This window comes from Pogona vitticeps, chromosome 4, assembly GCF_051106095.1.
Source record: "Pogona vitticeps strain Pit_001003342236 chromosome 4, PviZW2.1, whole genome shotgun sequence".
Lineage (NCBI taxonomy): Eukaryota > Metazoa > Chordata > Lepidosauria > Squamata > Agamidae > Pogona > Pogona vitticeps.
The window spans coordinates 101,595,358-101,619,102 of record NC_135786.1 but is presented as its reverse complement, the minus strand read 5'-3'; the positions used below and the strand labels follow the sequence as shown (position 1 = coordinate 101,619,102).

General features: G+C 42.6%; 1 protein-coding gene across 9 annotated transcripts in view; it reads left to right on the top strand.

The window, feature by feature from the left end:
* CLCC1 (chloride channel CLIC like 1) overlaps positions 1 to 23,745 on the top strand; it is a 47,984-nt gene that overhangs the window by 9,120 nt on the left and 15,119 nt on the right. For 3 of the 9 annotated variants that reach the window (XR_013544537.1, XR_013544538.1, XM_020784639.3), the window contains exons 2-6: positions 6,003 to 6,146; positions 11,100 to 11,195; positions 12,387 to 12,497; positions 14,173 to 14,394; positions 15,357 to 15,497. Coding sequence is in view for 4 of the 9 variants with exons in the window: in XM_020784639.3 (XP_020640298.3) it covers positions 6,006 to 6,146; positions 11,100 to 11,195; positions 12,387 to 12,497; positions 14,173 to 14,394; positions 15,357 to 15,497 (711 nt within the window). In the remaining 5 variants the exon portion in view is untranslated. The remainder of the gene's footprint in view (positions 1 to 6,002; positions 6,147 to 11,099; positions 11,196 to 12,386; positions 12,498 to 14,172; positions 14,395 to 15,356; positions 15,498 to 23,745) is intronic. The other 6 variants (XR_013544541.1, XM_072998062.2, XR_013544540.1 and 3 more) reach the window with 3 other exon arrangements.

The window sequence follows — 23,745 nt, the reverse complement described above, 5'->3', positions numbered from 1 at the left end:
CTTTATTAGTTTCTTTTCTTTTCTCTTTTGGATATGGAGTAGAAGGCTTGTCCGCCTAGCGAGGGGCCCAGGAACATTATGGTGATTAAGAGGGAGATAATGGCGTTGGCACAGTCCCTGCTCATGTCAGAAGAACGATGAACAGATGTTTCACTGCTGTTCATTGTTCTGAGACTGTGATCAACCCTCCGTATTGAGGTAGCCAACCCAGTCAGCCCTCCACTCTAAATCTGGTACTGTTGAATGCCAGGTCTGTATCCAATAAACCCCAGATGATCTATGATCTTATCCTGGAGGAGGATGCAGACCTGGCATGCATAACCAAGACGTGGATTAGTGGGGAGGGTGGCCCTCTCCTGGCTCTCATCTGCCCGCCTGGTTATGCTGTCCAGCACCAGGGTAGACTGGAGGGGCGGGGGGAGTAGCCATTGTTTACAAATCCATCTTAGAGGTTACTAGGTGCTCCTCGGTGGTAAAGCCAGGGCTAGAGGCACTCCATGTGTCGATTGGGGCTAGGGATGGTATTGGGATTTTGCTGGGTTACCGTGCTCCCCGCGATCCAGCCACTTCCCTACCGGAGCTGGCCGACGTCTCCGCGGCATTGTTGGGATCCCCGAGGCTTTTGGTCTTGGGTGACTTCAGCGTGCACACGGGGGCAGAGACTACTGGGCCAGCTCTTGAGTTATTGGAAACCATGGCTTCCTTGAACATGTCCCAGCATGTCATCGCCCCCACCCACGTGGGTGGCCATACATTGGACCTGGTCTTTACCACTAATTGGAACTAGTGTGATCTGATGGTGACTGACCTCGTGTCGGTCCCCTTGTCATGGTCAGACCACCACCTAATAAAATGTAACCTCGCAGTGGCACTTCCCCCTCGCAGGGAGCAGGGACCTATTTCTGTGGTCCGCCCTCGAAGGCTACTGAATCCTGCTGAATTCCAGGATGCCATGAGAGGTGTTACAGGTGACCTGGCTAGTGCTCCTGTCGAGGCTCTGGTTGACAGCTGGTCCATCGCTCCCAGTAGGACTATAGATATGATCGCTCCTAAACACCCGCTCCTGCTCAGAACTCGGCCTGCGCCCTGGTTCTACCAGGAGCTCCGAACGATGAAGCGATATAGGAGAAGGCTAGAGCGTAGGTGGAGGAAGAACCCAACAGACTATAATTGGATATCTGTTAGGATCGCAACTAACCTTTACCTAAGGTAAAGGCTGCATGTCGATCATCGCTAACCGGATAAGCGAAGCATCAAATCAGCAGGCTGAGTTATTCCGTATAGTGTGCGACCTATCCGGAACTGGTTCAGGTGATAGGCCTCCCCCTAGTTTTTCACCTGACCAGTTTGCAGCCTTTTTAAAATCTAAAGTGGAGGCCATCCGCCGGGAGCTCTCTCCTTTTTTGAATACAGTGAGTCGAGCAGAGATGTCTCTGCTTTGCCCAGGCACTTTTGACACTTTTCAGCCTGTAACGCCTGACACTGTGGACAAGGTGCTTGACCGCTGCCTGGCCACCACCTCCTCCCTTGACCCTTGCCCGGCCTGGCTAATCAAAGCAGCCAGGCTGATAACAACGGAATGGGCCACCGCAATAATAAATGGGTCTTTCCTTGAAAGTAGATTTCCATCTGCCCTTAAGGAGACACTCATTAGGCCCATTCAAAAGAGACTCAATATGGTGGTGGACGAAATTGGCAATTATAGGCCTGTTGCCAATATTTCTTTCATGAGCAAAGTGGTCAAGAGGGTGGTGGCTGATCAGCTTCAGGCTTACTTGGATGAAACAGATGCCCTGGATCCGTTCCAGGCAGGCTTCAGGCCGCGCCACGGTACAGAGACCGCATTGGTCGCCCTGTATGACGACCTGTTGAGGGAGGCCGACGGGAAAAACGGCCTTTGATACCGTTGGCCACGATATCCTCCTGGGGAGGCTCTCCGAGTTGGGAATTGGTGGTTCGGCTCTTGCCTGGCTCCGTTCCTTCTTGGGGGACCGCCCCCAGAGAGTGCAGCTTGGGGAGAGTGTCTCGGCCCCGTGGAGTCTCAATTGTGGGGTTCTATAGGGGTCGATCATCTCCCCAATGCTGTTCAACATCTATATGAGGCCGCTGGGAGGGGTCATTCGGGGATGTGGGGCTTCGTGTCATCAATATGCTGATGACACCCAGCTCTACATCTCCTTTTCACCTACTGCAGGTGATGCCGTCCTGTCCCTTCAGTGCTGCCTGGGGACCGTACTGGGATGGATGCAAGAGAATGGGCTGAGGCTAAACCCGGACAAGACGGAAGTTCTGAGGGTGGGTGGCCCTGTGGTTGGCGGCTTGGGAGACTCTCTCATGTTTGGGGGGGGCGACCCTGGCCGCGAAGAGTGGGGTCCGCAGCTTGGGCATACATCTGGACCCAACGCTCACCATGGAAACGCAGGTGGCGTCGGTAGTCCATACCGCCTCTTTCCATCTCTGGCGGATTGCCCAGCTGCGGCCCTATCTCGACATGGGGGCACTCACCACCTTGGTGCATGCGCTCGTTATCTCAAGATTAGACCACTGTAACGCGCTCTATGTGGGGCTGCCTTTGAAAGTGATGTGGAAACTTCAGGTGGTGCAGAACGCTGCGGCCAGACTCCTTACGGGAGTGAGAAAATACCAACACATTTCTCCAACTCTGGCCGCATTGCATTGGCTGCCCATTCGTTTCCGTGTCGACTTCAAAGTTTTTATGCTTACTTACAAGGCCCTAAATGGTTTAGGACCTCGATACTTGGTGGAACGCCTGCTCCCATCTAGGTCTCCCCGGATCACCCACGCGAGTCAGGAGGTGAGGCTGAGGAGCCTGACGCCAAGAGAGGCCCGGAAGGAGAAGACACGAAACCGGGCCTTCTTGGCGGTGGCTCTTCGCCTGTGGAACAACCTCCCTCCAGAGATTCGTGCAGCCCCTACGCTGGGTGTCTTTAAAACCCAATTAAAAACATGGTTATACATCCAGGCCTTCCCTCCAGCCAATTCTTGAATTATTTTTCTAATTTTCGTTATATTATTTTTCCTTATTTCATTGTGATTATGATTGTTATTCGATGATTATGCACATTTTTTATTTTTATTGTATTTTATTGCTTTATTTTGTATTGGAAGCCGCATAGAGTGGTCTGGTAGTCCAGATAGGTAAAGGTAAAGGTTCCCCTTGACAATTTTTGTCCAGTCGTGTTCGACTCTAGGGGCGGTGTTCATCCCCGTTTCCAAGCCATAGAGCCAGCATTTTGTCTGAAGACAATCTTCCGTGGTCACGTGGCCAGTGCGACTTAGACACAGAACGCTGTTACCTTCCCACCGAGGTGGTCGTTATTAATCTACTCGCATTTGCATGCTTTCGAACTGCTAGGTTGGTGGGAACTGGGACAAGTGACGGGCACTCACTCCATCACGTGGATTTGATCTTACGACTGCTTGGTCTTCTGACCCTGCAGCACAGGCTTCTGCGGTTTAGCCCATAGCGCCACCACGTCCCCCTGAATCCAGATAGGCGGGGTATAATAAATAAATAAATAAATAAATAAATAAATAAATAAATAAATAAATAAATAAATAAATAAATAAATAAATAAATAAATAAATAAAACTGACTGCTACCACTCAGTTTCAACACACACACACCAATTTGGGTAGGATGCACTTTTACTAGGAGAAATAAAAGTCTGAAGTAACAGAATCTGACTGAGAAGGGAGGAGGGCCCGGGGGATACCTGGATTGGCCTGTCTTTGAAGTTACATCTGAAAGCAGAAATCAAATGGGCACCATGTTGGCACAAAGCTGTGAATGCCCCATGGCAAAGAGTGGGAAAATATAGAAGGTTTTTGGAAACAATCTTGACAAGAACTTGAAGTAAGTGGCCTGCTTTATATATGGAACTCTAAATAATGAAGAGAGTGGGTGCAATTGTCAGAGAAATTGACTAGATCTATATCTGACCAGACCTGCCGACATCCCCCCCTTCATCTGAGGCTTGACAGGGAGAAAGAGAAAGAAAGGGGAGGGGGAGAGAAAATGATTTTGTTTTGCAGCAATAAAACTCACCTTCGCAAGACAACATAACCATAAACTACTGATGGCTTTAAATCTGTGAAGCAGCCAGGAAAGCCCCCCATCACCACCAACCATTGGTAACTAGGAACCCGGGAGAGATAATTGTAAATGCTTTCTGCCCCAAGACATAAGCTACTGTTATGAACATCTACTGTGTTTACTACTTGTTGGAAAGAAATTCAGATAATATTTCCAATCATGGAATAAGACATTCTCAAGAATATTCAAAAAATATATTTAATGGACTACACCAGATAAAAGCAGAGATGGATCAGATATTTGAACAAATTAAAGACATAGGAACACAAATGGACTCTCCACTGAAGACAGAAAAAAAGACCTGTGACAGGAAGTTAGCTATTTAAAGCACAAAAGACAATTTTGTTCTTAAACTTCAGAAGTCTTCAGGAAAAAAAGATGAAGATCCAGTGCAGCGGAGAACTAAGTTGTTAACCCCTCTTATGAAGATGTCAGCAGCAGAAGTGCAGCAAATGATGAACTTTACTATGAAAAGGAGAAGAATTGAGATGATGGGAGATCTACTGTGGCAGATGGGACAAAGGAGGAGCAATACATGGAGTGGATTAAGATCTTGGGAACAGATATTAAAAAATGGTGAATAAGATGGAAGATGAAGAATATTGATGTAGAGTAGCAGATATAAATTTGGCAGAATATAGATGATCAAAAGATGGAAATGTTAAATTTAAGAGGATATTTTGTGATGAAAGAATAAATGATAAAACAGACACAAACTAATGATTATAACATGAATTTAGAGCAATAGATATAAACTTGGCAAAATAATATAAAGCCTATAAAATTAGTAAGTCAAAGATAAAAAGAAAGAGAAAATTTAAGAAAATGGAAGATTAGTAATTATAGATATTTTGGAAAATTGCTATAATGTCCTTTTTTCTTTATATAATTTCCCTTTTTAATATAATTGTATAAGCAGATGTAAGAATACTTTTTGCTCTCTGGAATTCTACCCTTTCTTACCCTCACCCTCTTTTACCTGGTACCTCTATTTGTACCATAACCTCTATACCTATGAAAATTAATAAAAACATTTTTTTTAAATGTATAATACTGTATATAGACAGTGATAACTGACCTAATTGTTTCTACAGTATTTGCACAAAAATGTTGAATGGTAAAACATTCTTGTGCTGTGAGCTGATTAATGCATATGGTGTACTAAAAAGCTTTTGCCATTGTTTAAGTCACAGGAAATAGAACTGCATCTCTTATGGAACTAAAATCCAGCTATTTTATGTTGAAACAGTGACCAAATTCTTGTTGCTGGGAGTAATAAATTGCACTACACTAGGCCCACTGAATCAGTGGGGATTGAGTGGGTCAGATCATCTGTAAATTCTATTGATTGACATGGGCCTTACGTCTGGGTCGTAGTATGCCCATCTCAGCCAGTGGAACTTATGAATGACTTGACTCATCAAATCTTCATTGATTCCATGTCTGAATTTGCTTTGTTTAAGAATGGTTGACTAAAGGCCAGTGGCAGTGTGTTCTGAGACAGTGAAGTGTTGCTTCACTGCTTATTGAGTATTGACATTCCTTACTCCAAGTTTGTGACTATTTTGTCTTTTTTGTTTTCGAACTGACCTGCTAGACTTTTGTACAAAGTAGCTAGGATACAATCCAAATCTTATTCTGTTATGCTGAATAAAAATTGATAGTGGAATGGATTTACCCTCTTGTCTGCATGTAGTACCCATCTGCTGTGGGGACACCCCCACCCCCGAGAGAAGGAGTGTGAGGGGAAGTCCCATTGTGTCAGTGCATCTGTTGACGTCATGGTGGAGGTAACTCCGTGTAGACAGAGAATAATATTGACAGTAGTTCAGTTTGATTCAGTGAACTTACATTTTACTGAAACTATACATTGTATTTTTGACAGAAAATGCTGTTTTCTTTGGTACTGTGTGCAGTCCTACTCATTGGAAGGAGTGAAGCTCAGAATGATGATGAATGGATTGATCCAACAGATATGCTGAATTACGATGCGGCATCAGGAACAATGAGGAAGCCTGACAAGGTAGAGGTATGGTCACTATTTTCTTTTTGAATTGGAAGTGCTGTTCAATAATCAAATTTAATTGTGGCCTTCTGGCCTCAGTTGTTCAGTGTTTCTTTTATGAGTGCCCAGATCCCCTTTACAGGACACATCCTGTTCTAGGTTCATGAATGTAGAGTTACATCTAATCTTGAACAGCATCATTGGAACCATGGTGGCAGCTTGAACAGAATAATTACAAAGGAAGAGAACTGGAACTAAATAGTTGCTGAATGCTGATTGATTTTGGAAGCTTTCACTGCTTGTTTCTTTGTATTTTATTGTGCCACTTTTCTACCTGTTTCTCAAAAGAGGAAATAGTCCAGAAAAGAGGTTTCTTTTCATATCAGAAGTTCGGACACATCTCTGTTCTACCTGCTTGTCTCATCTGTGCGTATAACATTTTCCCTGAAGGTAAGAGTATGCAGCTCCTCCTTACATGAGAAACTCCGTGGACTCTGGAATCCCATGAAACCTTGGACTAAGTAGTTGTATTTACACAAAACACCAGTGAAAAAATGATATATATTGTGCTTCATTATAAGAAGGGAAATATATTTCCAGATATGGGTATATGCTCAGTGTGTTACAACAGAGACTTTTGTCTTATGTGGAGCAAGAAATGCCTGATGTTCAAGCTGGATTCCAAAAAGGAAGAGGCACTCGAGATCATATTGCAAATATCTGCTGGCTGCTGCATTGTGCAAAGAATTTCAGAAGATCAGTTTATGCTTTATTGACTACAGCAAAGTTTTTGACTGTATGTATCATGAAAAGCTGTGGGTTGCTCTGAAAAAAATAGGTGCCTCAGCACTTTATTATACTGACGTGTAACTTGTGGAGAAGAAGCTACTGGTAGGAGAGAATATGAAGAAACAGAATGGTTTCCTATAAGAAAGGTGCATTTACAGTGGTGCCTCGCATAACGTTTGCTTCGTTTAACGTTTTTTTCGCTTAACGTTTATTTTTTCAGAGTCAGATTGTGCTTCGTATAACGTTTTTCCCTATGGGCGATTTTCGCATAGCGTTTTTGGGACCATGCTTCGCTTAACGTTTTTTGTTTTAGGTCCCCTGCTTCACTTAACGATGTTTTTTTTTTCAATTAAAAAAGTGTCTTAGAAGGGTCAAAAACGGTTCTAAATGCTTGGATTCGTTAGAGGACCCCTTAAGACATGTGCAAACCTGATTTGGCTTTGATCTGACTTTTCGTTAATTTTTTGTGAATTTTTGTTTTTTGGCCCATAGGAACCAATGGACCTGTCAAAATCTGACAGCTCCATGCTTTCCTATGGGGGAGAAAACAATTTACAAAAAATTAACGAAAGTTCAGATCAAAGCCAAATCAGGTTTGCACACAACTTAGGGGGTCCTCTAACGAACCCAAGAATTTAGAACAGTTGCTGAGTCTTCATTAATTTTTTGTGAATTTTTTCTTCCCCCATAGGAAATAATGGAGCTGTCAGATTTTGACAGCTGTCAAAAGTTGGGGGAAAAAAATTCACCATTAATTAACGAAAAGTCAGATCAAAGCCAAATTAACTTTTGCATCCGTTTTAGAGGGTGCAGAAGCTAATCCAAGCATTTAAAACCATTTTTGACCCTTTTATGACACACTTAATTTTGCAAAAATTGACTTCGCAAAGCCATTGAAACATATTGAGTCAGCTACAATACATTCCAATGGAGGATACATTGTATCGTTTAACGATGTTTCCTATGGGTTTTTTCGCTTAAGGACGGCAATCCGTGCCTATTGGAACGGATTAACCGGTTTCCAATGCATCTCTATGGGAAATGGTGTTTCGCATAAAGTTTTTTTCGCATAAGGTTTTTTTTTTGGAACCAATTAAAAACGTTATGCGAGGCACCACTGTATCTCCCTAACTGTTCAAACTATATGCACAACATATCCAGAAAGCTGAACTAAATCCAGGTGAAGGAGAAGTGTAAATTGATCAAAGAAACATAAATAATTTAAAATACACAGATGGCACCATCTTACTGGCAGAAAGCAGCAATGAGTTGAAATGACTTTTGATGAAAGTGAAAGACAAAATCAAGACTGTTGGAAGAACAACTTTAATGTTGACAAAGACACTGAAATAGTTAAAGATTTTGTATATATTGGTTCAATCATCAATCCAAATGGAGGCAGTAGGCAAAAAATCAGAAGAAGACTGAGAGTAAGAAGGGCAGCAATGAAGGAATTAGAAAAGATTGTCAGGTGTAAGGATGTGTCACTGAAGACCAAGATCATTCACACTATTGTATTCCTGATTACTACATGTAAGTGTGTCGGAAAGAAATTGGTTCATTTGAAATATGATGCTGGAGGAGAGCTTTGTGAATACCCTGGACTGCCAGAAAAACAAACAATGACAACAAGTCTTGTCATATTCTGGGCACATTATGAAAAGGCAAGGTTCTCTGGAAGAGACTAAGTTGAGAAAAGTTGAAGGCAGCAGGAGAAGAGGAAGACCAAATATGAGATGGATTGACCCCTTAAAGGAAGTCACAGGCTTTAGTTTACAAGAGCTGAGCAGGGCTGTTGAGGACAGGAATTTTTTTTATTTGCTCATTCATAGGGTCGCTGTAAGTCAAAGGCAACAGGATGGCATGTAACAATAACAAAAAGTAGAAAGTGTAATCATGCTGGTCAGCTTATATTGCATCAAATGAAACAATTTAACATTCGTGAATTGCATCCAGACTTAGTTATGTTTAGAGAGCATATTGTGTGCCATGTGCCATAAAATCAGAACTGACGTATAGCTACTCTAATAAGGTTTTCTCATTTACAGGAAGTGAATGAGATACCTAAAGGAGTGGTTTTATCAGTTTCATATGTGAGTTTCCATATCCCAGTGGGGATTTGAAACCATCTCTGCTGAGTTGTAGTCTTATCACTCTGCACCACACTGGATTTTTTATGCTTAGAGCCCACTGAAATTAGTAAGTCTACTCTTAAATATGCAGTAGTTTGAATATAATGTAGACAGTGTAGTTGCTGACCTTGAGCCAGACATCCTGGAGAGTGAAGTCAAGTGGGCCTTAGAAAGCCTGGCTAACAACAAGGCCGGTGGAGGTGATGGCATTCCAGTTGAACTATTTAAAATCTTGAAAGATGATGCTGTTAAGGTTCTACATTCAATATGCCAGCAAGTTTGGAAAACCCAACAGTGGCCAGAGGATTGGAAAAGATCAGTCTACATCCCAATCCCAAAGAAAGGCAGTGCCAAAGAATGCTCCAACTACCGCACAATTGCACTCATTTCACACGCTAGCAAGGTTATGCTCAAAATCCTCCAAGGTAGGCTTCAGCAGTATGTGGACCGAGAACTCCCAGAAGTACAAGCTGGATTCCGAAGAGGCAGAGGCACTCGAGACCAAATTGCTAACTTGCGCTGGATTATGGAGAAAGCCAGAGAGTTCCAGAAAAATATCTACTTCTTCTTCATTGATTATGCAAAAGCCTTTGACTGTGTGGACCACAACAAACTATGGCATGTTCTTAAAGAAATGGGAGTGCCTGACCACCTTATCTATCTACTGAGAAACCTATGTGTGGGACAGGAAGCAACAGTTAGAACTGGACATGGAACAACTGATTGGTTTAAAATTGGGAAAGGAGTACGACAAGGCTGTATATTGTCCCCCAGCTTATTCAACTTATATGCAGAATACATCATGCGGAAGGCTGGACTGGAGGAATCCCAAGCCGGAATTAAGATTGCAGGAAGAAATATCAACAACCTCCGATATGCAGATGATACCACTCTGATGGCAGAAAGTGAGGAGGAATTAAAGAACCTTGTAATGAGGGTGAAAGAGGAGAGTGCAAAAAACGGTCTGAAACTCAACATCAAGAAAACTAAGATCATGGCCACTGGTCCCATCACCTCCTGGGAAATAGAAGGGGAAGATATGGAGGCAGTGACAGATTTTATTTTCCTGGGCTCCATGATCACTGCAGATGGAGACAGCAGCCACAAAATTAAAAGATGCCTGCTTCTTGGGAGGAAAGCGATGACAAATCTTGACAGCATCTTAAAAAGCAGAGACATCACCTTGCCAACAAAAGTCCGAATAGTCAAAGCTATGGTCTTTCCTGTCATGATGTATGGAAGTGAGAGCTGGACCATAAAGAAAGCAGACCGCCGAAGAATTGATGCCTTTGAATTGTGGTGCTGGAGGAGACTCTTGAGAGTCCCCTGGACTGCAAGGAGAACAAACCTATCAATTCTAAAGGAAATCAACCCTGAGTGCTCACTGGAAGGACAGATCCTGAAGCTGAGGCTCCAGTACTTTGGCCATCTCATGAGAACAGAAGACTCCCTGGAAAAGACCCTGATGTTGGGAAAGTGTGATGGCAAGAGGAGAAGGGGACGGCCGAGGATGAGATGGCTGGACAGTGTCATCGAAGCAACCAACATGAATTTGACACAACTCCGGGAGGCAGTAGAAGATAGGAGGGCCTGGCGTGCTCTGGTTCATGGGGTCGCGAAGAGTCGGACACGACTAAACGACTAAACGAACGATTGAATATAATGTACTATGTTCACATGAAATAGCAAATTCTATTGATTTCTCTCCTTATACAATAGTGCCCCTCTATCTGCAGATTCAATAGTTGCTGTTTCAGTTATATTTATGGTTGCTGCTGCAGCAGCACAGCCTGTGATATGTACACAGACCTACCTCCTTTTCTCCCCCTTTCCCCCTCACTTTCTTTGATGGGTTCATTTGTTTCCACAGTTTCAAGTATCCGTATTTTATCCTGTAATGGATCGGCCATTGGGGGGGGGCGTGCAACTGTATCTAGCTTTATATATCCCAGTAAATATGCAAAATGAAGTCAACTGACGGATACACAAATTCAAATAATCTATGAACTGATAGTAAAAGTATTAAGAGGTACATACTGTCTGATTAAAATTATAGGAACTGAATCAAGATGCTTCTGGAAATAAACTATTAACAGAGGCCAAGGCGGATGTCTCCAAGTGCCAAAGGAAGCTTGATTTTCTGATTCATAAGGTTTGTACATGTGCTGTGTTATACTGTGTGCTTTGCTTTTTCATATATTGTTCAGCTCTAATTTAAATAGATTCAGATTTTCTTGGAACATCATCTTTGCAAAAAATTCAGTATTGATATTATACTGTATCTTTCAAATTACAGTACTGTTATGGTTCTTTATATGTACCTTATTCTGAGTAATTAAAAATGTGCCAGCTAAAAAGTCATATGCATTTCTTGAAGGTCTTGTGAAAACTGGTAAAAATAATTACCTAGATTTAAAGCAAACGCTCTGAACATAGGGGAGCAGATTTTTATGCCGATAAGTACTCACTTTTGATACGGTGTGTAGATTTGTTATCACTATTTAATGTTTTAAAGTTTTATTTTAAAAATTATTCCAGGTCAGAGATTAAAGCAGATAAGAACCCTTGCAGATTGACAGTGCAAAAGCTATTTTTGTTTTTAGGTTTTGTTACAATGCAAAGCAAAGTGTGCTGCTTATATACTACCTCACAGTGCTGAAAGCACTCTCTGTGCAGCAACATCTGGATAATCACTGGTTGTCCATCCCAGAGCTGTATAATGTGGCCTGCCAATGGTTTGAAGGGACATGGTGGCGCTGTGGGTTAAACTGCAGAAACCTCTGTGCTGTAAGATTGAATCCACGTGACGGAGTGAGCGCCCGTCACTTGTCCCAGCTCCCACCAACCTAGTGGTTCGAAGGCATGCAAATGCGAGTAGATAAATAGGGACTACCTCGGTGGGAAGGTAACAGCGTTCCATGTCTAAGTCGCACTGGCCATGTGACCACGGAAGATTGTCTTCAGACAAACACTAGAGTCAAACATGACTCGACAAATTGTCAAGGGGAACCTTTACCTTTACCTTACCAATAGTTTGAATAGTTCTTTGTTTTTGAAGTTCTGATAGACAGTGAGGCCAGAGTTTTTATCATGCACCCAGTAGGGGGCTATTTTTGGTTGCTGGGCCACATTAGGCTTGATGGGTCATAACTTGTGCAGATTATGTATTAAAATGGCTTTCAGAGCTGGATCAAATCACTTAACTGTGAACAAACTTTTAACTCTGAATTACAGTGAATTGTTTCTTGGCCAAACCTGTAAGTTTGTCATGTAAGTTTAGTTATTACATTAAACTGAGACATATTACAGGGAAATGTAATATCAGAATGTTTTATTATTACAGCTTGAAGACTATGAAAAAAAAGATAAAGCCAAGTTATATGACAGCAGTAGCATACACATTTTTAAGAGATACTTGAATAAGATTTTAAATGAAGCTGGAAGAATTGGTCTAGTAAGTATTTCAGTGCTAGATAAAGATGGTGAGTTCCCCATTCCCCCCCCCCCCGGTCCTGTGTAATTGCTGAAACTTCAAGTTGAAGAAAGGCCAGGTGTTATTGAGCTTTATCACACCAGGAATGCTTTGGCACTCAACTATATATATTTTTTTTCTTACTGTATTTTTGTAAAATAAATCATGACACGGTGTAATATGTTATGTGTTGTTAATGATTTTTGTTATGTCCTGATACGTAAAACAATAGAATTCAAATAGGGCGTGTGTGTTTTCACATGACTGTATTATTGATTGGTATATGTATGTAATTTGGTAGTCACTCTAATTACACAAAAGGAAATAGGAAGTAACTTAAATGATAACTGAAACAGTCTATGTTCATTGATGAGATAGATTTTATTCTTTGATTTATGTGGGTTACAATGTGAGGCCAAGAATTAGCTTCTCACCCGGGACATTCAGGCCATGTGCCTTACTGTAAGGCTTTCGATCTAGGGTTTCAGTAATGATGAGAAGGATCTGGATTACTACCCAAGTCTTTTTAATAGGTTATCTTGGATGTCAACTTCGTATTGAATTACTTAGCAAGTATGAAACATAGTAAGCAAAAGCCTGCTTTGTGCCTGTGAACTGTAGACATTCTTCTGTGGGAAGGTATCCCTTCTGACTAATTTCCACACTAGTGGCCACTCACATCCCACATTCTTTTACATATTTCAGCACCTTAAACAGAGCCACCACTCCTAAGTGCCATTAATAATGGTGTTAGCCTAAAAGGACAACCATCCCTCCGAAAACCATTGCCCCTTCTGTTATACCCCAACAAGTGCTTCTTTGCCCAAAGCTGATATATTTTTATATTCAGTTGTTGAGTGAAAACATGTATCTGTTTTAGTTCATTTCTTCATTGCATCTAGTAGCACATAGCCTTGTCTAACTCAGGTGTTAGTAACTTGTTTAATCTGCTCTTAGATGACACATAAAATAAGTAAATGAGACTTTAGTTGAAACAAACAAAAGGGATTTTATTAAGGTTAAATATGTAAATAGTTTAAAGGGAAAGATATTTTCTAGGGTCTATAACACAAAGTTGATACAACTGTAAATACATACATATATACTGTATTCTTTCTGTATTGTAAGTAAAAATAAGTTCACACACTCTCTAACGTTCGTACTTCGCACACACAACATTCTCAGGAAAGACTTTATAAGACTCTAGAACAAATTAGCTCTCCTGATTGACTCTAAAACAGACTTCTACGTCTCTCTAACAAAAGAAAACTTTAACCCACACTCTTCTCTTACCTGTCAATCAAACCAGACACCTCCCCGCTATGTTTCATTGACACCAACCAATCAACTTTCAACTTTGTCCTCAACATTCCAGTATTCAGCTGCCAGTCACACTAGCACTCTACCCATATACATGTATACCACAGAGAGGAGAGACCCGGGGGGGGGACTTAGAATGGGCAGAATCACCACATACTGTTCCATACATTATCATCATTGCCCCCTCAATAACAACTACAACAGTCATTCAGTTAGTCAGTGTTAAGCATTAAACTGTCCACTTCTAATTAACTGTCAAAATCTTTTGTCTATTATTGTGTGTTAGCAAAAGCTTGCATTGTTATTTCAAGAGTTGTTTTGTGTGGTTTTCTTTTAGCCTGATGATAACGCTGGGGATATGCACTATGATGCTGAGATCATCCTTACCAAACAGATGTATAATGAGATCAAAAGGTTTCTCAATGAAGAAGGGTGGAAATCAGCTGCTTTAGATGATGCACTCAGTGATATTCTGATTAATTTTCGGCATCATGATTATGAAGCTTGGAAATGGAAATTTGAGGACTCATTTGGGGTTGATCCATACAATGTCTTCATGGTGAGACAAATTTCTTGTATTGAAATGTTCCTCCACGGGCCACTGTAGTCACTAGAGAGGTAGGCAACCTAGAACCTTCCATTTGGTTCAGACTGCAATACCTAGAATCATTGAACATTTGCCATGTGGTCACCAGGTACCCTACCGTGTGCCTACTCTCTCTCTCCTACAGTGCTGTGCTTTGTCTTACTGGAAGCTGAGTATATAGGCCCTTTTTTTGTAAACATCCAGTGAGCAGTAAGTCAGGGCTGCTTAGTTTGTAGCTGTGAATGACTTTCTCTGTGATTTGGTAATTCTCTCAATTATGGTGCCTGCCCGGAGGTGCAGAAACAGATGGATAGGAAACACTTGCCCATTCTTATTGCCCAGCAAGCAGGCTTCAGCTTGGTAGGATACAAGATGTATAAGTCTAAAATAATCTCAGTTCAATGTGCATTTATATGGGGGGGGGGGTTAAATCAGTTTGTTCTAAATGTAAAATTATTGCTAATGGGTTAAAGCAAAAGCAAAGTGTGCTGCTTATATACCGCCCCATAGTGCTTCAAGCACTCTCTGGGCAGTTTACAAGTTAATTATGCAGGCTATGCATTTTACCAACCTCGAAAGAATAGAAGGTGAGTCAACCTTGAGCCGGCTACCTGGGATTGAACCCTGGGTCAGTTTTGGCTGCAGTACAGCAGTTTAACCACTATGCCACAAGGCTCTTAAGCATTCACCAGCTTGATTTTCCCAGTCTTTAGTTTTAATCAAGAAACCAAAATAAGGCCCACCTACTCTCCCACCCACTTCCATTCATTATTTATGCATTGTACCATACACTTAAGGCAAAAACTGAAGATTTTCTGTAACATTGATGTTGCTTTCATTGATTAAAAAAAGACTGATTCTTTTCAAAATCTTAGCTATTAGAATTCAGGTATTTTGTGACTCACACATCATTTTTATCTTCTGTTTCCCAAAAGGTACTTCTGTGTGTGGTGTGCATTACAGTAATCGTTGCTACAGAACTGTGGACACGTATTGGTTGGTTTACACAGCTAAAACGTGTTATGTTCCTAAGTTTTCTCATCAGCTTTGGATGGAACTGGATGTATCTATATAAGGTAAATGACGAAGACTGCATTAAGAAGGGATTGGGAGGTAGGTACTTGCCTGTCTGGGATTGAAAGCGTGTGCACATTATGTTAAACAGTATCTAGTTCTTCAGCCTAAGAAGTAAATATGAGGTAAAGTTTATGGACAAATTCATGTTATTTCTCTTTGCATTTTGGTTCTCATCTAGCAGTGAGTACATTGGGTAACGTGCTCCTTTTGTGCATCTTTGCAGATGATTTGGAAATTTGACCTTTACCTTTTCTTGTTAAAGCCATATGGTTGTATTCAGACAATGCAATTAACTATATTTATCCCCACCTAAGCTAGCACACTTCTTCCCCTCTACACTTTGCTATTGGAATTTGGAAACTCCTTCTTTTTTATGACCTCCATAAATCACACATAGGGGTTTTGTAGTGCACATGCACGGAACTTTGAAACATTCTAGAGCTGTAGAGAATATACTGTTAGTCTCTTCCGCCTCCCAGCGCTCATGTATTGGGGCACAAATATCCAGCTCTCTCAGTTCCTTTAGCCGTTGCTGTTGAAGCTTCTAGAACACTGGAGCTACCATTGGTCTCCATTCATATATCTTGCCTTTGGCTTCTTTTATTATTACCTTAGTTTTCTTTCTTTCTTTGTTAATCTCTTCATTATTCCTTTTGTTTGTTTGTGTTTTAAATAGAGTTTTCCAATGCCCCCCCCCCCGTTTCTCCCCCCTTTTTAATGGCCCCTGGGAAACTGTTTAAGAAGAACATTGTTTGTGGCAGGAACGTCCCCTTGCCAGATAGACAGTCTAAGTGTCTCTGCTGTTTGGGTGAATCCCATCAGCCTCATTCTTGTCCACATTGCCATAGGTTTGGGCTTTCGGCTGTTTAAAACTGTCAATTTCACGTATTTGTGGGAGAAGTCTCTTCAGCCTTCTTCCTAAAATGGAGGATTCAGCCCAGTCTGCCTCTCTGACACTTCATGTTAAACAGGAAAAAGCAGTGGCTGGGTCTTTGGTGGCGTCGGTGCCTACCCTCACCTCTCTGTCCACACTGGACATTGCTGTTAAAAATGTAAGAGCCTCTCCTCTAAGGCTCCATTTAATAATCTTAAGAAGCCCCAAAAAAGTTGAAACCAGAGAAACCTTCAGTTTGGGTAAACCACATGCCCACCTCTTGACTCAGCTTTATCCAACCTGGTTTCAGAGATGACTGCTCATTTGATTCTGGCTCCTACCCTATCTTGGGTGTTTTTAAAAGCCAGTTAAAAACTTGGCTATTTAAGCAGGCCTTCCCTCCAGTCAGCTCTGTTATCTCTTCTTTTCTTATTCTATCCCTTCTTGGTAATCCTTTCTTAAATTAATTGTCTTTATTAATATTGCAATTGTATTTTTATTGATTATATATATTTTATATTGATTTATTTTATGTTGTAAGCCGTACCAAGTAGACATGGTCTAGAGGGGCGGGGTATAAATTTAATAAATAAATAAATAAATAAATAAATAAATAAAACCACTTTTGGATCCATTGAAGTCCTTCTCTCCTTTTCAATGCTCAGATTCTCCATCTTCTGATTCCAGTTGTTCATCTCCCGGATCCGAAGATTCCTCAAGGTCTTTTTACTACCATGGTGCCATTGTCGTCCTAGTCTGCAACTCCAGAATTCTGGCCTGAATCTTCTGCCGCTCTCGGAGCTCCTCCGAGGTCCCAGCCTTCGGAGCCTCCCACTTTGGAATCACAGGTGTTGCTTCAGCCTTTCTCAGCTCCATCTTCATGGCAGCCCCCTCAAGACTTATAGACATCCTTTTCCCAGGCATCTCTGGTGGATCAGTTAGGAGCCTCACAATTTCAGGCCCATTATGTTTCTGGTCAGTATCATGAAGGGGTGCCTCCTGTGCCCCCCTTTGTGTCTCTGGATTTGAGTTTCGCATAGCCTCGTCTCTTAGCGTCTCTGTACATCAACCCTGCATCATTCAGATCATCTTTATGATCAGATTACTACTGATGCCTTCTCTCCAGTCCATTTCAGAATGGATCCCCTGCTATTAGCTTTGGCCAAGAACACTTGGATGAAACCAGCCTCCTTAGCTCCTACTTCTAGGAGAGTGGAGAATTACTGCAGGGTCCATGACAAAGGAGCATCCTTCCTTATCAAGCATCCACACCCCAGCTCAGTAATTGTGGCAGCATCCCAAATTCGATCTTGGGTAAAGCAGATACTGGTTCCTCAGGGCAAAGAGGGTCATAAGCTAGATTCAGTTGGGAGACACCTTTTGTGATGTGTCCTTCTCATGTCCTCAGATCATTTCACTAGCCTGGGGCCCACAAGATGTTCCCTCCTTTACGCTGCCACCAGTTGATCTCTGTCAATTATGTTTAATTAGAAAGGTTGAAGTCCATGCTGAGTTTAAAGTTGAACCAAAAAGGTTTATTGGATACATTTCACTTGAACTGGTTCTTCAAAGACTTTAAAGTATTCAGTAGCTTTGTAATAACTTGTTTCACTCTTAACTGTCTATAGGTTCCGCACTCTTAACTGCCTCCCTTAACTCCTCACTCTACCACACTCTTTAACTCCCACAGACTAACTTCTCACTTCAGACTCTCATCTCTGACTCCCACTGACTGACAGACTGACAAAACTCCTCTGCCTCACCCCTCCCCTCTAGTTTCTGTAGCTCCGCCTCCCAACAGCTCCCATTGGTACATGAAAATATCCTCCTACATGAGCCAAAGCAGGGTGATCGCCACACCTTTATTCCACTGCCTCCCTAGTGGTTTGAGTGGCACTCTATCAAGGGTCAATGGGTGCCTACCAGAGAGTGCTCCTCAATAAGCTTCAAGCCCATTTGGACACCTTGCCAGATGCAGTCAAGTCTGAAGTTCCATCTGTTTACCACGAAGCTATGATGATAGCTGCCCAACAGAAGCATTCTGCTCACCATGCTACGGATTGTGCCACAAAGGCTATAGCAACTGCAGTTATGATTAGGTGACATGCCTGGTTCCAGGAACTGGCTCCTGGCTTAGAGGATGATGTCCATTCCCAAATTGAGGACTTCTCGTTTGATGGGGACATCTTTTCCATGACAAAACTGACAATGGAATGAATGATCTTCAGAAAAAGCACACGGCTGCCAAAAGATTGGGAGTCTATCCCCAGCATCAGTAGTGCTTCAACCACCAACAATGGAAAATACCCTATTTTGGCACTCTCTCCTAGGCATCTTCCTCGTTTCAGGTCATCTCGGACACAAGTCTCCTAAGAATAGGGCACTCTGTAAATTGCTGTTGGCAGGGTCAGAACATGTGGATTTGTTGCCGCAGCACTGGAAGGCTAAGGAGTCTAGTCGCTCAGCAGCTGCAAAAGCACTTAAAACATTGCAAGGCAAACCCCTACCTAACAAGCCAAAGATTAAAGAAATAGAACCAGATGAAAATCTCAATGCATCTAAAATAAACCAAGTGTTTGAGATTGCACTTAAAAGAAACCTGCCTGTGATTTTGGAGGTGGCCCATGATAGTGGTTCCCCACATAGGGAGAACTTTGCAACAGAAGTGCCTGTGAGCAAGTTTATGGGTGAGACTGAAGGCAAAAGCAATAAAGTTTCTAGGAAAAACAAAGTCATAGCTGTGCTAGAGAAGTGGAAGAAACTGTCTACTCTTTCCCCAGCTGAGAAAGTGAAGCCACGAGCCAGAAAGAAAGCAGGCTTCATCCAGAAAAGGCAAGCAGAGGAAGTCTAGTGGATGTCAGAGTGCCAGGTGACTGTCAATCACTGGAAGAGAGCATGAACTTCAAAACGAGTCTTTGTTGCACCGAACTTGAATTGGGAATTCCTTAGCTGTGTGGGTGCATTGAGCATCGGACTTGGAGCTGGACTGTGCCAAGTGGATGACAGTGAGAGGCTACACCCTGTGACTTTTACCAGCAGAAGACTTCAACCTCATGAGAGACATTTGCCATCAAGAGGGCATGCCTGTCTATTGTATGGACCTGGAAGAAAAGTAAGCCATACAGATGGAGAAGAAAGTTTGCCCTGTGCACCGACCACTCACCTTTGAAATGGTTGAGAACTTTGCAAATGAACAGCAGCAAACTGACCAGATGGCCCTTGATTCACCAAGATTATGACTTTGAAATTAAAAATATCAAAGAATCTTTAAATGTGGTTGCAGACATGTCTCAAAGATCAAATGACTAATAGGTGGTTAAACAAAGTTCGTAATGTTGTATTAAATGTTCTGTTTGTGTATTAGTGATGAAATGCGATTAAAATGAGATGTTCTTCGTGGTCTCTGTGAATGCACACATATGGGTCTTGTCTGCACCTGTTCTGATGTTCTCAGAAGAATCTAGAGCTAAAAGTAACAATTTTATGGTGTGATTTCCCCACAAGGTACATGCTCCTCCCACCCACCACTCTTCTCAGTTCCTTTTTTCCACCGAGCTGTACAGTTCTCTGGAAAGACTAAGCTAGTCTTCACCTCTTTTTGAGATTTTTTCCTGCCTTTTTCTGATCTTTTCCTGTTCTTAATTATTTAATCAGCTACCCCTCCATTCATTTTGCTGCGTTTTTCTCTGCTTCCTGCTGTTTTGATTCCCCCCTTCCCCCCCAGGCTTCTCCCTACTTTCTTTCTCTTTCTTGTGGCTTCTCCGGCACCCTTCAAACATTGCATCTCCTGTGCAAACAGAATTGCTCTTTCAAATGGCCACGGCAAGTGCCTCTTCTGTCTGGGTGAAAACCACCGAACCACTCTTGCGCTGCCTGCAAAAATCTAACCCAGCCGGCATTAAAACAAAGACTGCAAAGATTGAGGTCTTGCCTTTGGCAAGCATTGATGGAACCCTCCTGCACCATCCACGGAGGTGGTAAGATCTCCCACTTCCTCAGGTGAACGGCTTGCTTCTGGCCAACCCGCTCCTGAAACCGCGGTGCCCATTTTGCCGCCAAAAGAGCCTGTAGATAAATCCAAGTCTGCCGTTAAACAGAGACCATCCGCTACCGCTAAGACATCTTCCCGGGTGCACGATCTCACTGGGAAAAAGAAACCTAAGCCCACCACAAAGAAGCCTAAGTACAGTTGTGTTCAAAATTATTCAGCCCCCACTGAAATTGAATGTTTTGGCCATTTTGACATTGATTTTGATCATTCAGTCATCTTGCTTACATTTACATGAAAGAGGCACTTGTAGGTCAGAGAAATATAACCTTAAGTTTATAATGAAATAACCACAGATGTCTTTTCTGTGCTCACATCATTATTAGTTTTTATTCAACCCCCAAGTGACATTCAATCTTAGTACTTAGTACAACATCCTTTTACAGTTATAACAGCTTTTAAACGTGAAGCATAGCTTGACACAAGTGTCTTGCAGCGATCTACGGGTATCTTCGCCCATTCTTCATGGGCAAAAGCCTCCAGTTCAGTCAAATTCTTAGGCTTGCGCACTGCAACTGCTTTCTTTAAGTCCCACCAGAGGTTCTCAATCGGATTTAAGTCTGGTGACTGCGATGGCCACTCCAAAAAGTTCCAGCCTTTCCTCTGCAATCATGCTCTAGTGGACTTGGAGGTATGCTTGGGATCATTGTCCTGTTGAAAGGTCCAACGTCTCCCAAGCCTCAGGTGTGTGACGGACTGCATCACATTTTCAACCAATATCTCCTGGTACTGAAGAGAATTCATGGTACCTTGTACACGCTGAAGCTTCCCTGTACCTGCAGAAGCAAAACAGCCCCAAAGCATTATTGACCCTCCGCCATGCTTCACAGTAGGCAAGGTGTTCTTTTCGTCATATGCCTTGTTCTTCCTCCTCCAAACATAGCGTTGATCCATGGGCCCAAACAGTTCTAATTTTGTTTCATCAGTCCACAGAACACTATCCCAGAACTTTTGTGGTTTGCCCACATGACTTTTGGCATACTGCAGTCGACTCTTCTTATTCTTGGGAGACAGCAAGGGGGTGCGCCTGGGGGTTCTGGCATGGAGACCTTCATTACGCAGTGTGCGCCTTATTGTCTGAGCTGAAACTTCTATACCCACATCTGACAAATCTTTTTTCAGTTCCTCAGCAGTCACACGGGGACTTTTCACCACTCTACGCTTTAGGTAGCGCACAGCAGTCGAAGTCAGCATCTTCTTTCTTCCACGACCAGGTAGCATTTCAACAGTGCCCTTTGCCTTGAATTTGCGAATGATGCTTCCTATGGTGTCTCTTGGTATGTTTAACTTCTTTGCAATCTTCTTATAGCCATTGCCCTTCCTGTGAAGACAAATCACCTCTTCTCTTGTCTTCCTGGACCATTCTCTTGACTTCACCATGTTTGTAACCACACCAGTAAATGTCTAGAAGGAGCTGAGTATCACAGTCATTTTAAAGCTGCCTAATTGGTGCTTATTATGCTTGATTGGTGCTCGGTGACATCCACAGGTGTTTTCAATACCTGTTCGAAAACACCTGAATGAACCTCTCTTCTTCAGAGTGGTAGTCTTTAAGGGGTTGAATAATTGTGGCAATGAAGAAACCACAAAAGAAACATTTACTACTGTATTACAATTGATGTTATTTTAGTTGCATTTGGTTCTTTAAAACGTCCTTGTAGGATTTCATTCTGAATACAATTCCAAATGTACACTATAGTCCCTAAACCCCTTTACAGCATTGGGGGCTGAATAATTTTGAACACAACTGTATGATAAGCCTCCTCGCACTGATCCTCCCCAGCATTCCCGACCCTCCCCTGTTCTGGTGGAATTTTCACGAGAGGCCCCCGACTTCAATTCTGATAGAGATGAGGCTCAACAACTTACTGCCTCCACTATGGCATCAAACTTAACACTGAACATTGGCCTTTTTACAGCTGCGCCTCTGTCCAGCCCAGCCTTGGCCCACTCCAACCCTCCATCAGGGTGGGCAGCTGAAAGTTCGGCATCGGACCCTGACACATCTCCTTCCTCTCCCAGGAAGTGTGTGGAAAAGCACAAACATATCTCACCATAGAGAGGCTACCCATCATCACCTGGCTCCTCCTCCTCCTCTGAAGATGATCACTCTGAGGTTCTTTCCCACTCATCTCCAGACCTCCCTACCCTTCCTGATGACACAAGGGATACTCATCCTTCCTCCCCCTCGGAGGTCTCTCGACACCGTGTTTCACCAACTCTGCCTTTGCTGGAGCACACCAACCATCGACCTCTTTCAATCGAGAGCGAACAGCAAGTGCACGATCTTCTGCTCCTGAGCTGGAGCAGAAACCGACTCCAGGGGCAACGCGTTCATGATGGATTGGTCTCAGGACTTCCTTTACCTGTTCCCTCCGATACCCACTCATCAAAAGGGTGATCATTCAGCTCTGCCAATCCAGAGCGAATGCAATCCTCATAGCCCCCCAAGTGGCCCAGACAAACATGGTTTACTTACCTCACATCAATGTCAACAGACTCATTCTGTCTTCCTCTTTTGCTGAATCTCCTCACAATCAACCAAGGGCTGATCCACTACCCAAATCCAGCATCCCTGAGCCTCACAGCCTGGAGAATACTCCCGCGTTAAGGACCATTTTAGACCAAACCCGTAAGCCATCAACCAGAGCCCTATATAGAAATAAATGGAAATCATTCATCAAATATATAACACAAAACAACTTACCTGCCATTTCTGTTTCCTTGAAGACTCTACTCTCCTACCTTCTCCATCTCTTTGAATTGGGACTCTCTTTTTCCACCTTAAAGGTGTATATATCTGCCATCATTGCCCATCAACCAGACAACTCTCCCTCTGTGAGATTATTCTCCCACCCTATGGTCAAGAAAGTCCTCAAGGGACTTAACAATATCCGCCCTACACTTCAGTGTATTGTACTTCAATGGTCCATCCAGCTGGTCCTCAATGCATTGATGCGCCCACCTTTTGAACCCATGTCATCTTCCAACATGAAGCTACTTACCTTCAAAACAGTTTTCCTTGTTGCTATCGCCTCTGCCAAACAGGCCAGTGAACTTGCCGTTCTACAAGCCAATCTACCTTTCACAGTGACTTTATACTTTGATGTTTCCTTTTTACCTTCCACGTCAATCAACCCATCATATTACCATCTTTCTTTAAGTCCCCATCATCTCCATTGGAACACATGTTCCATACAATCGATGTCCAGCGAGCCCTTGCTTTCTACTTTGACAGGACAAAAACTGTCAGAAAGACCAACAAACTCTTTGTTTTCATAGCCCTCGCAAGGGCACCCCTGCCTCTTCTCAACCCATCTCTAGA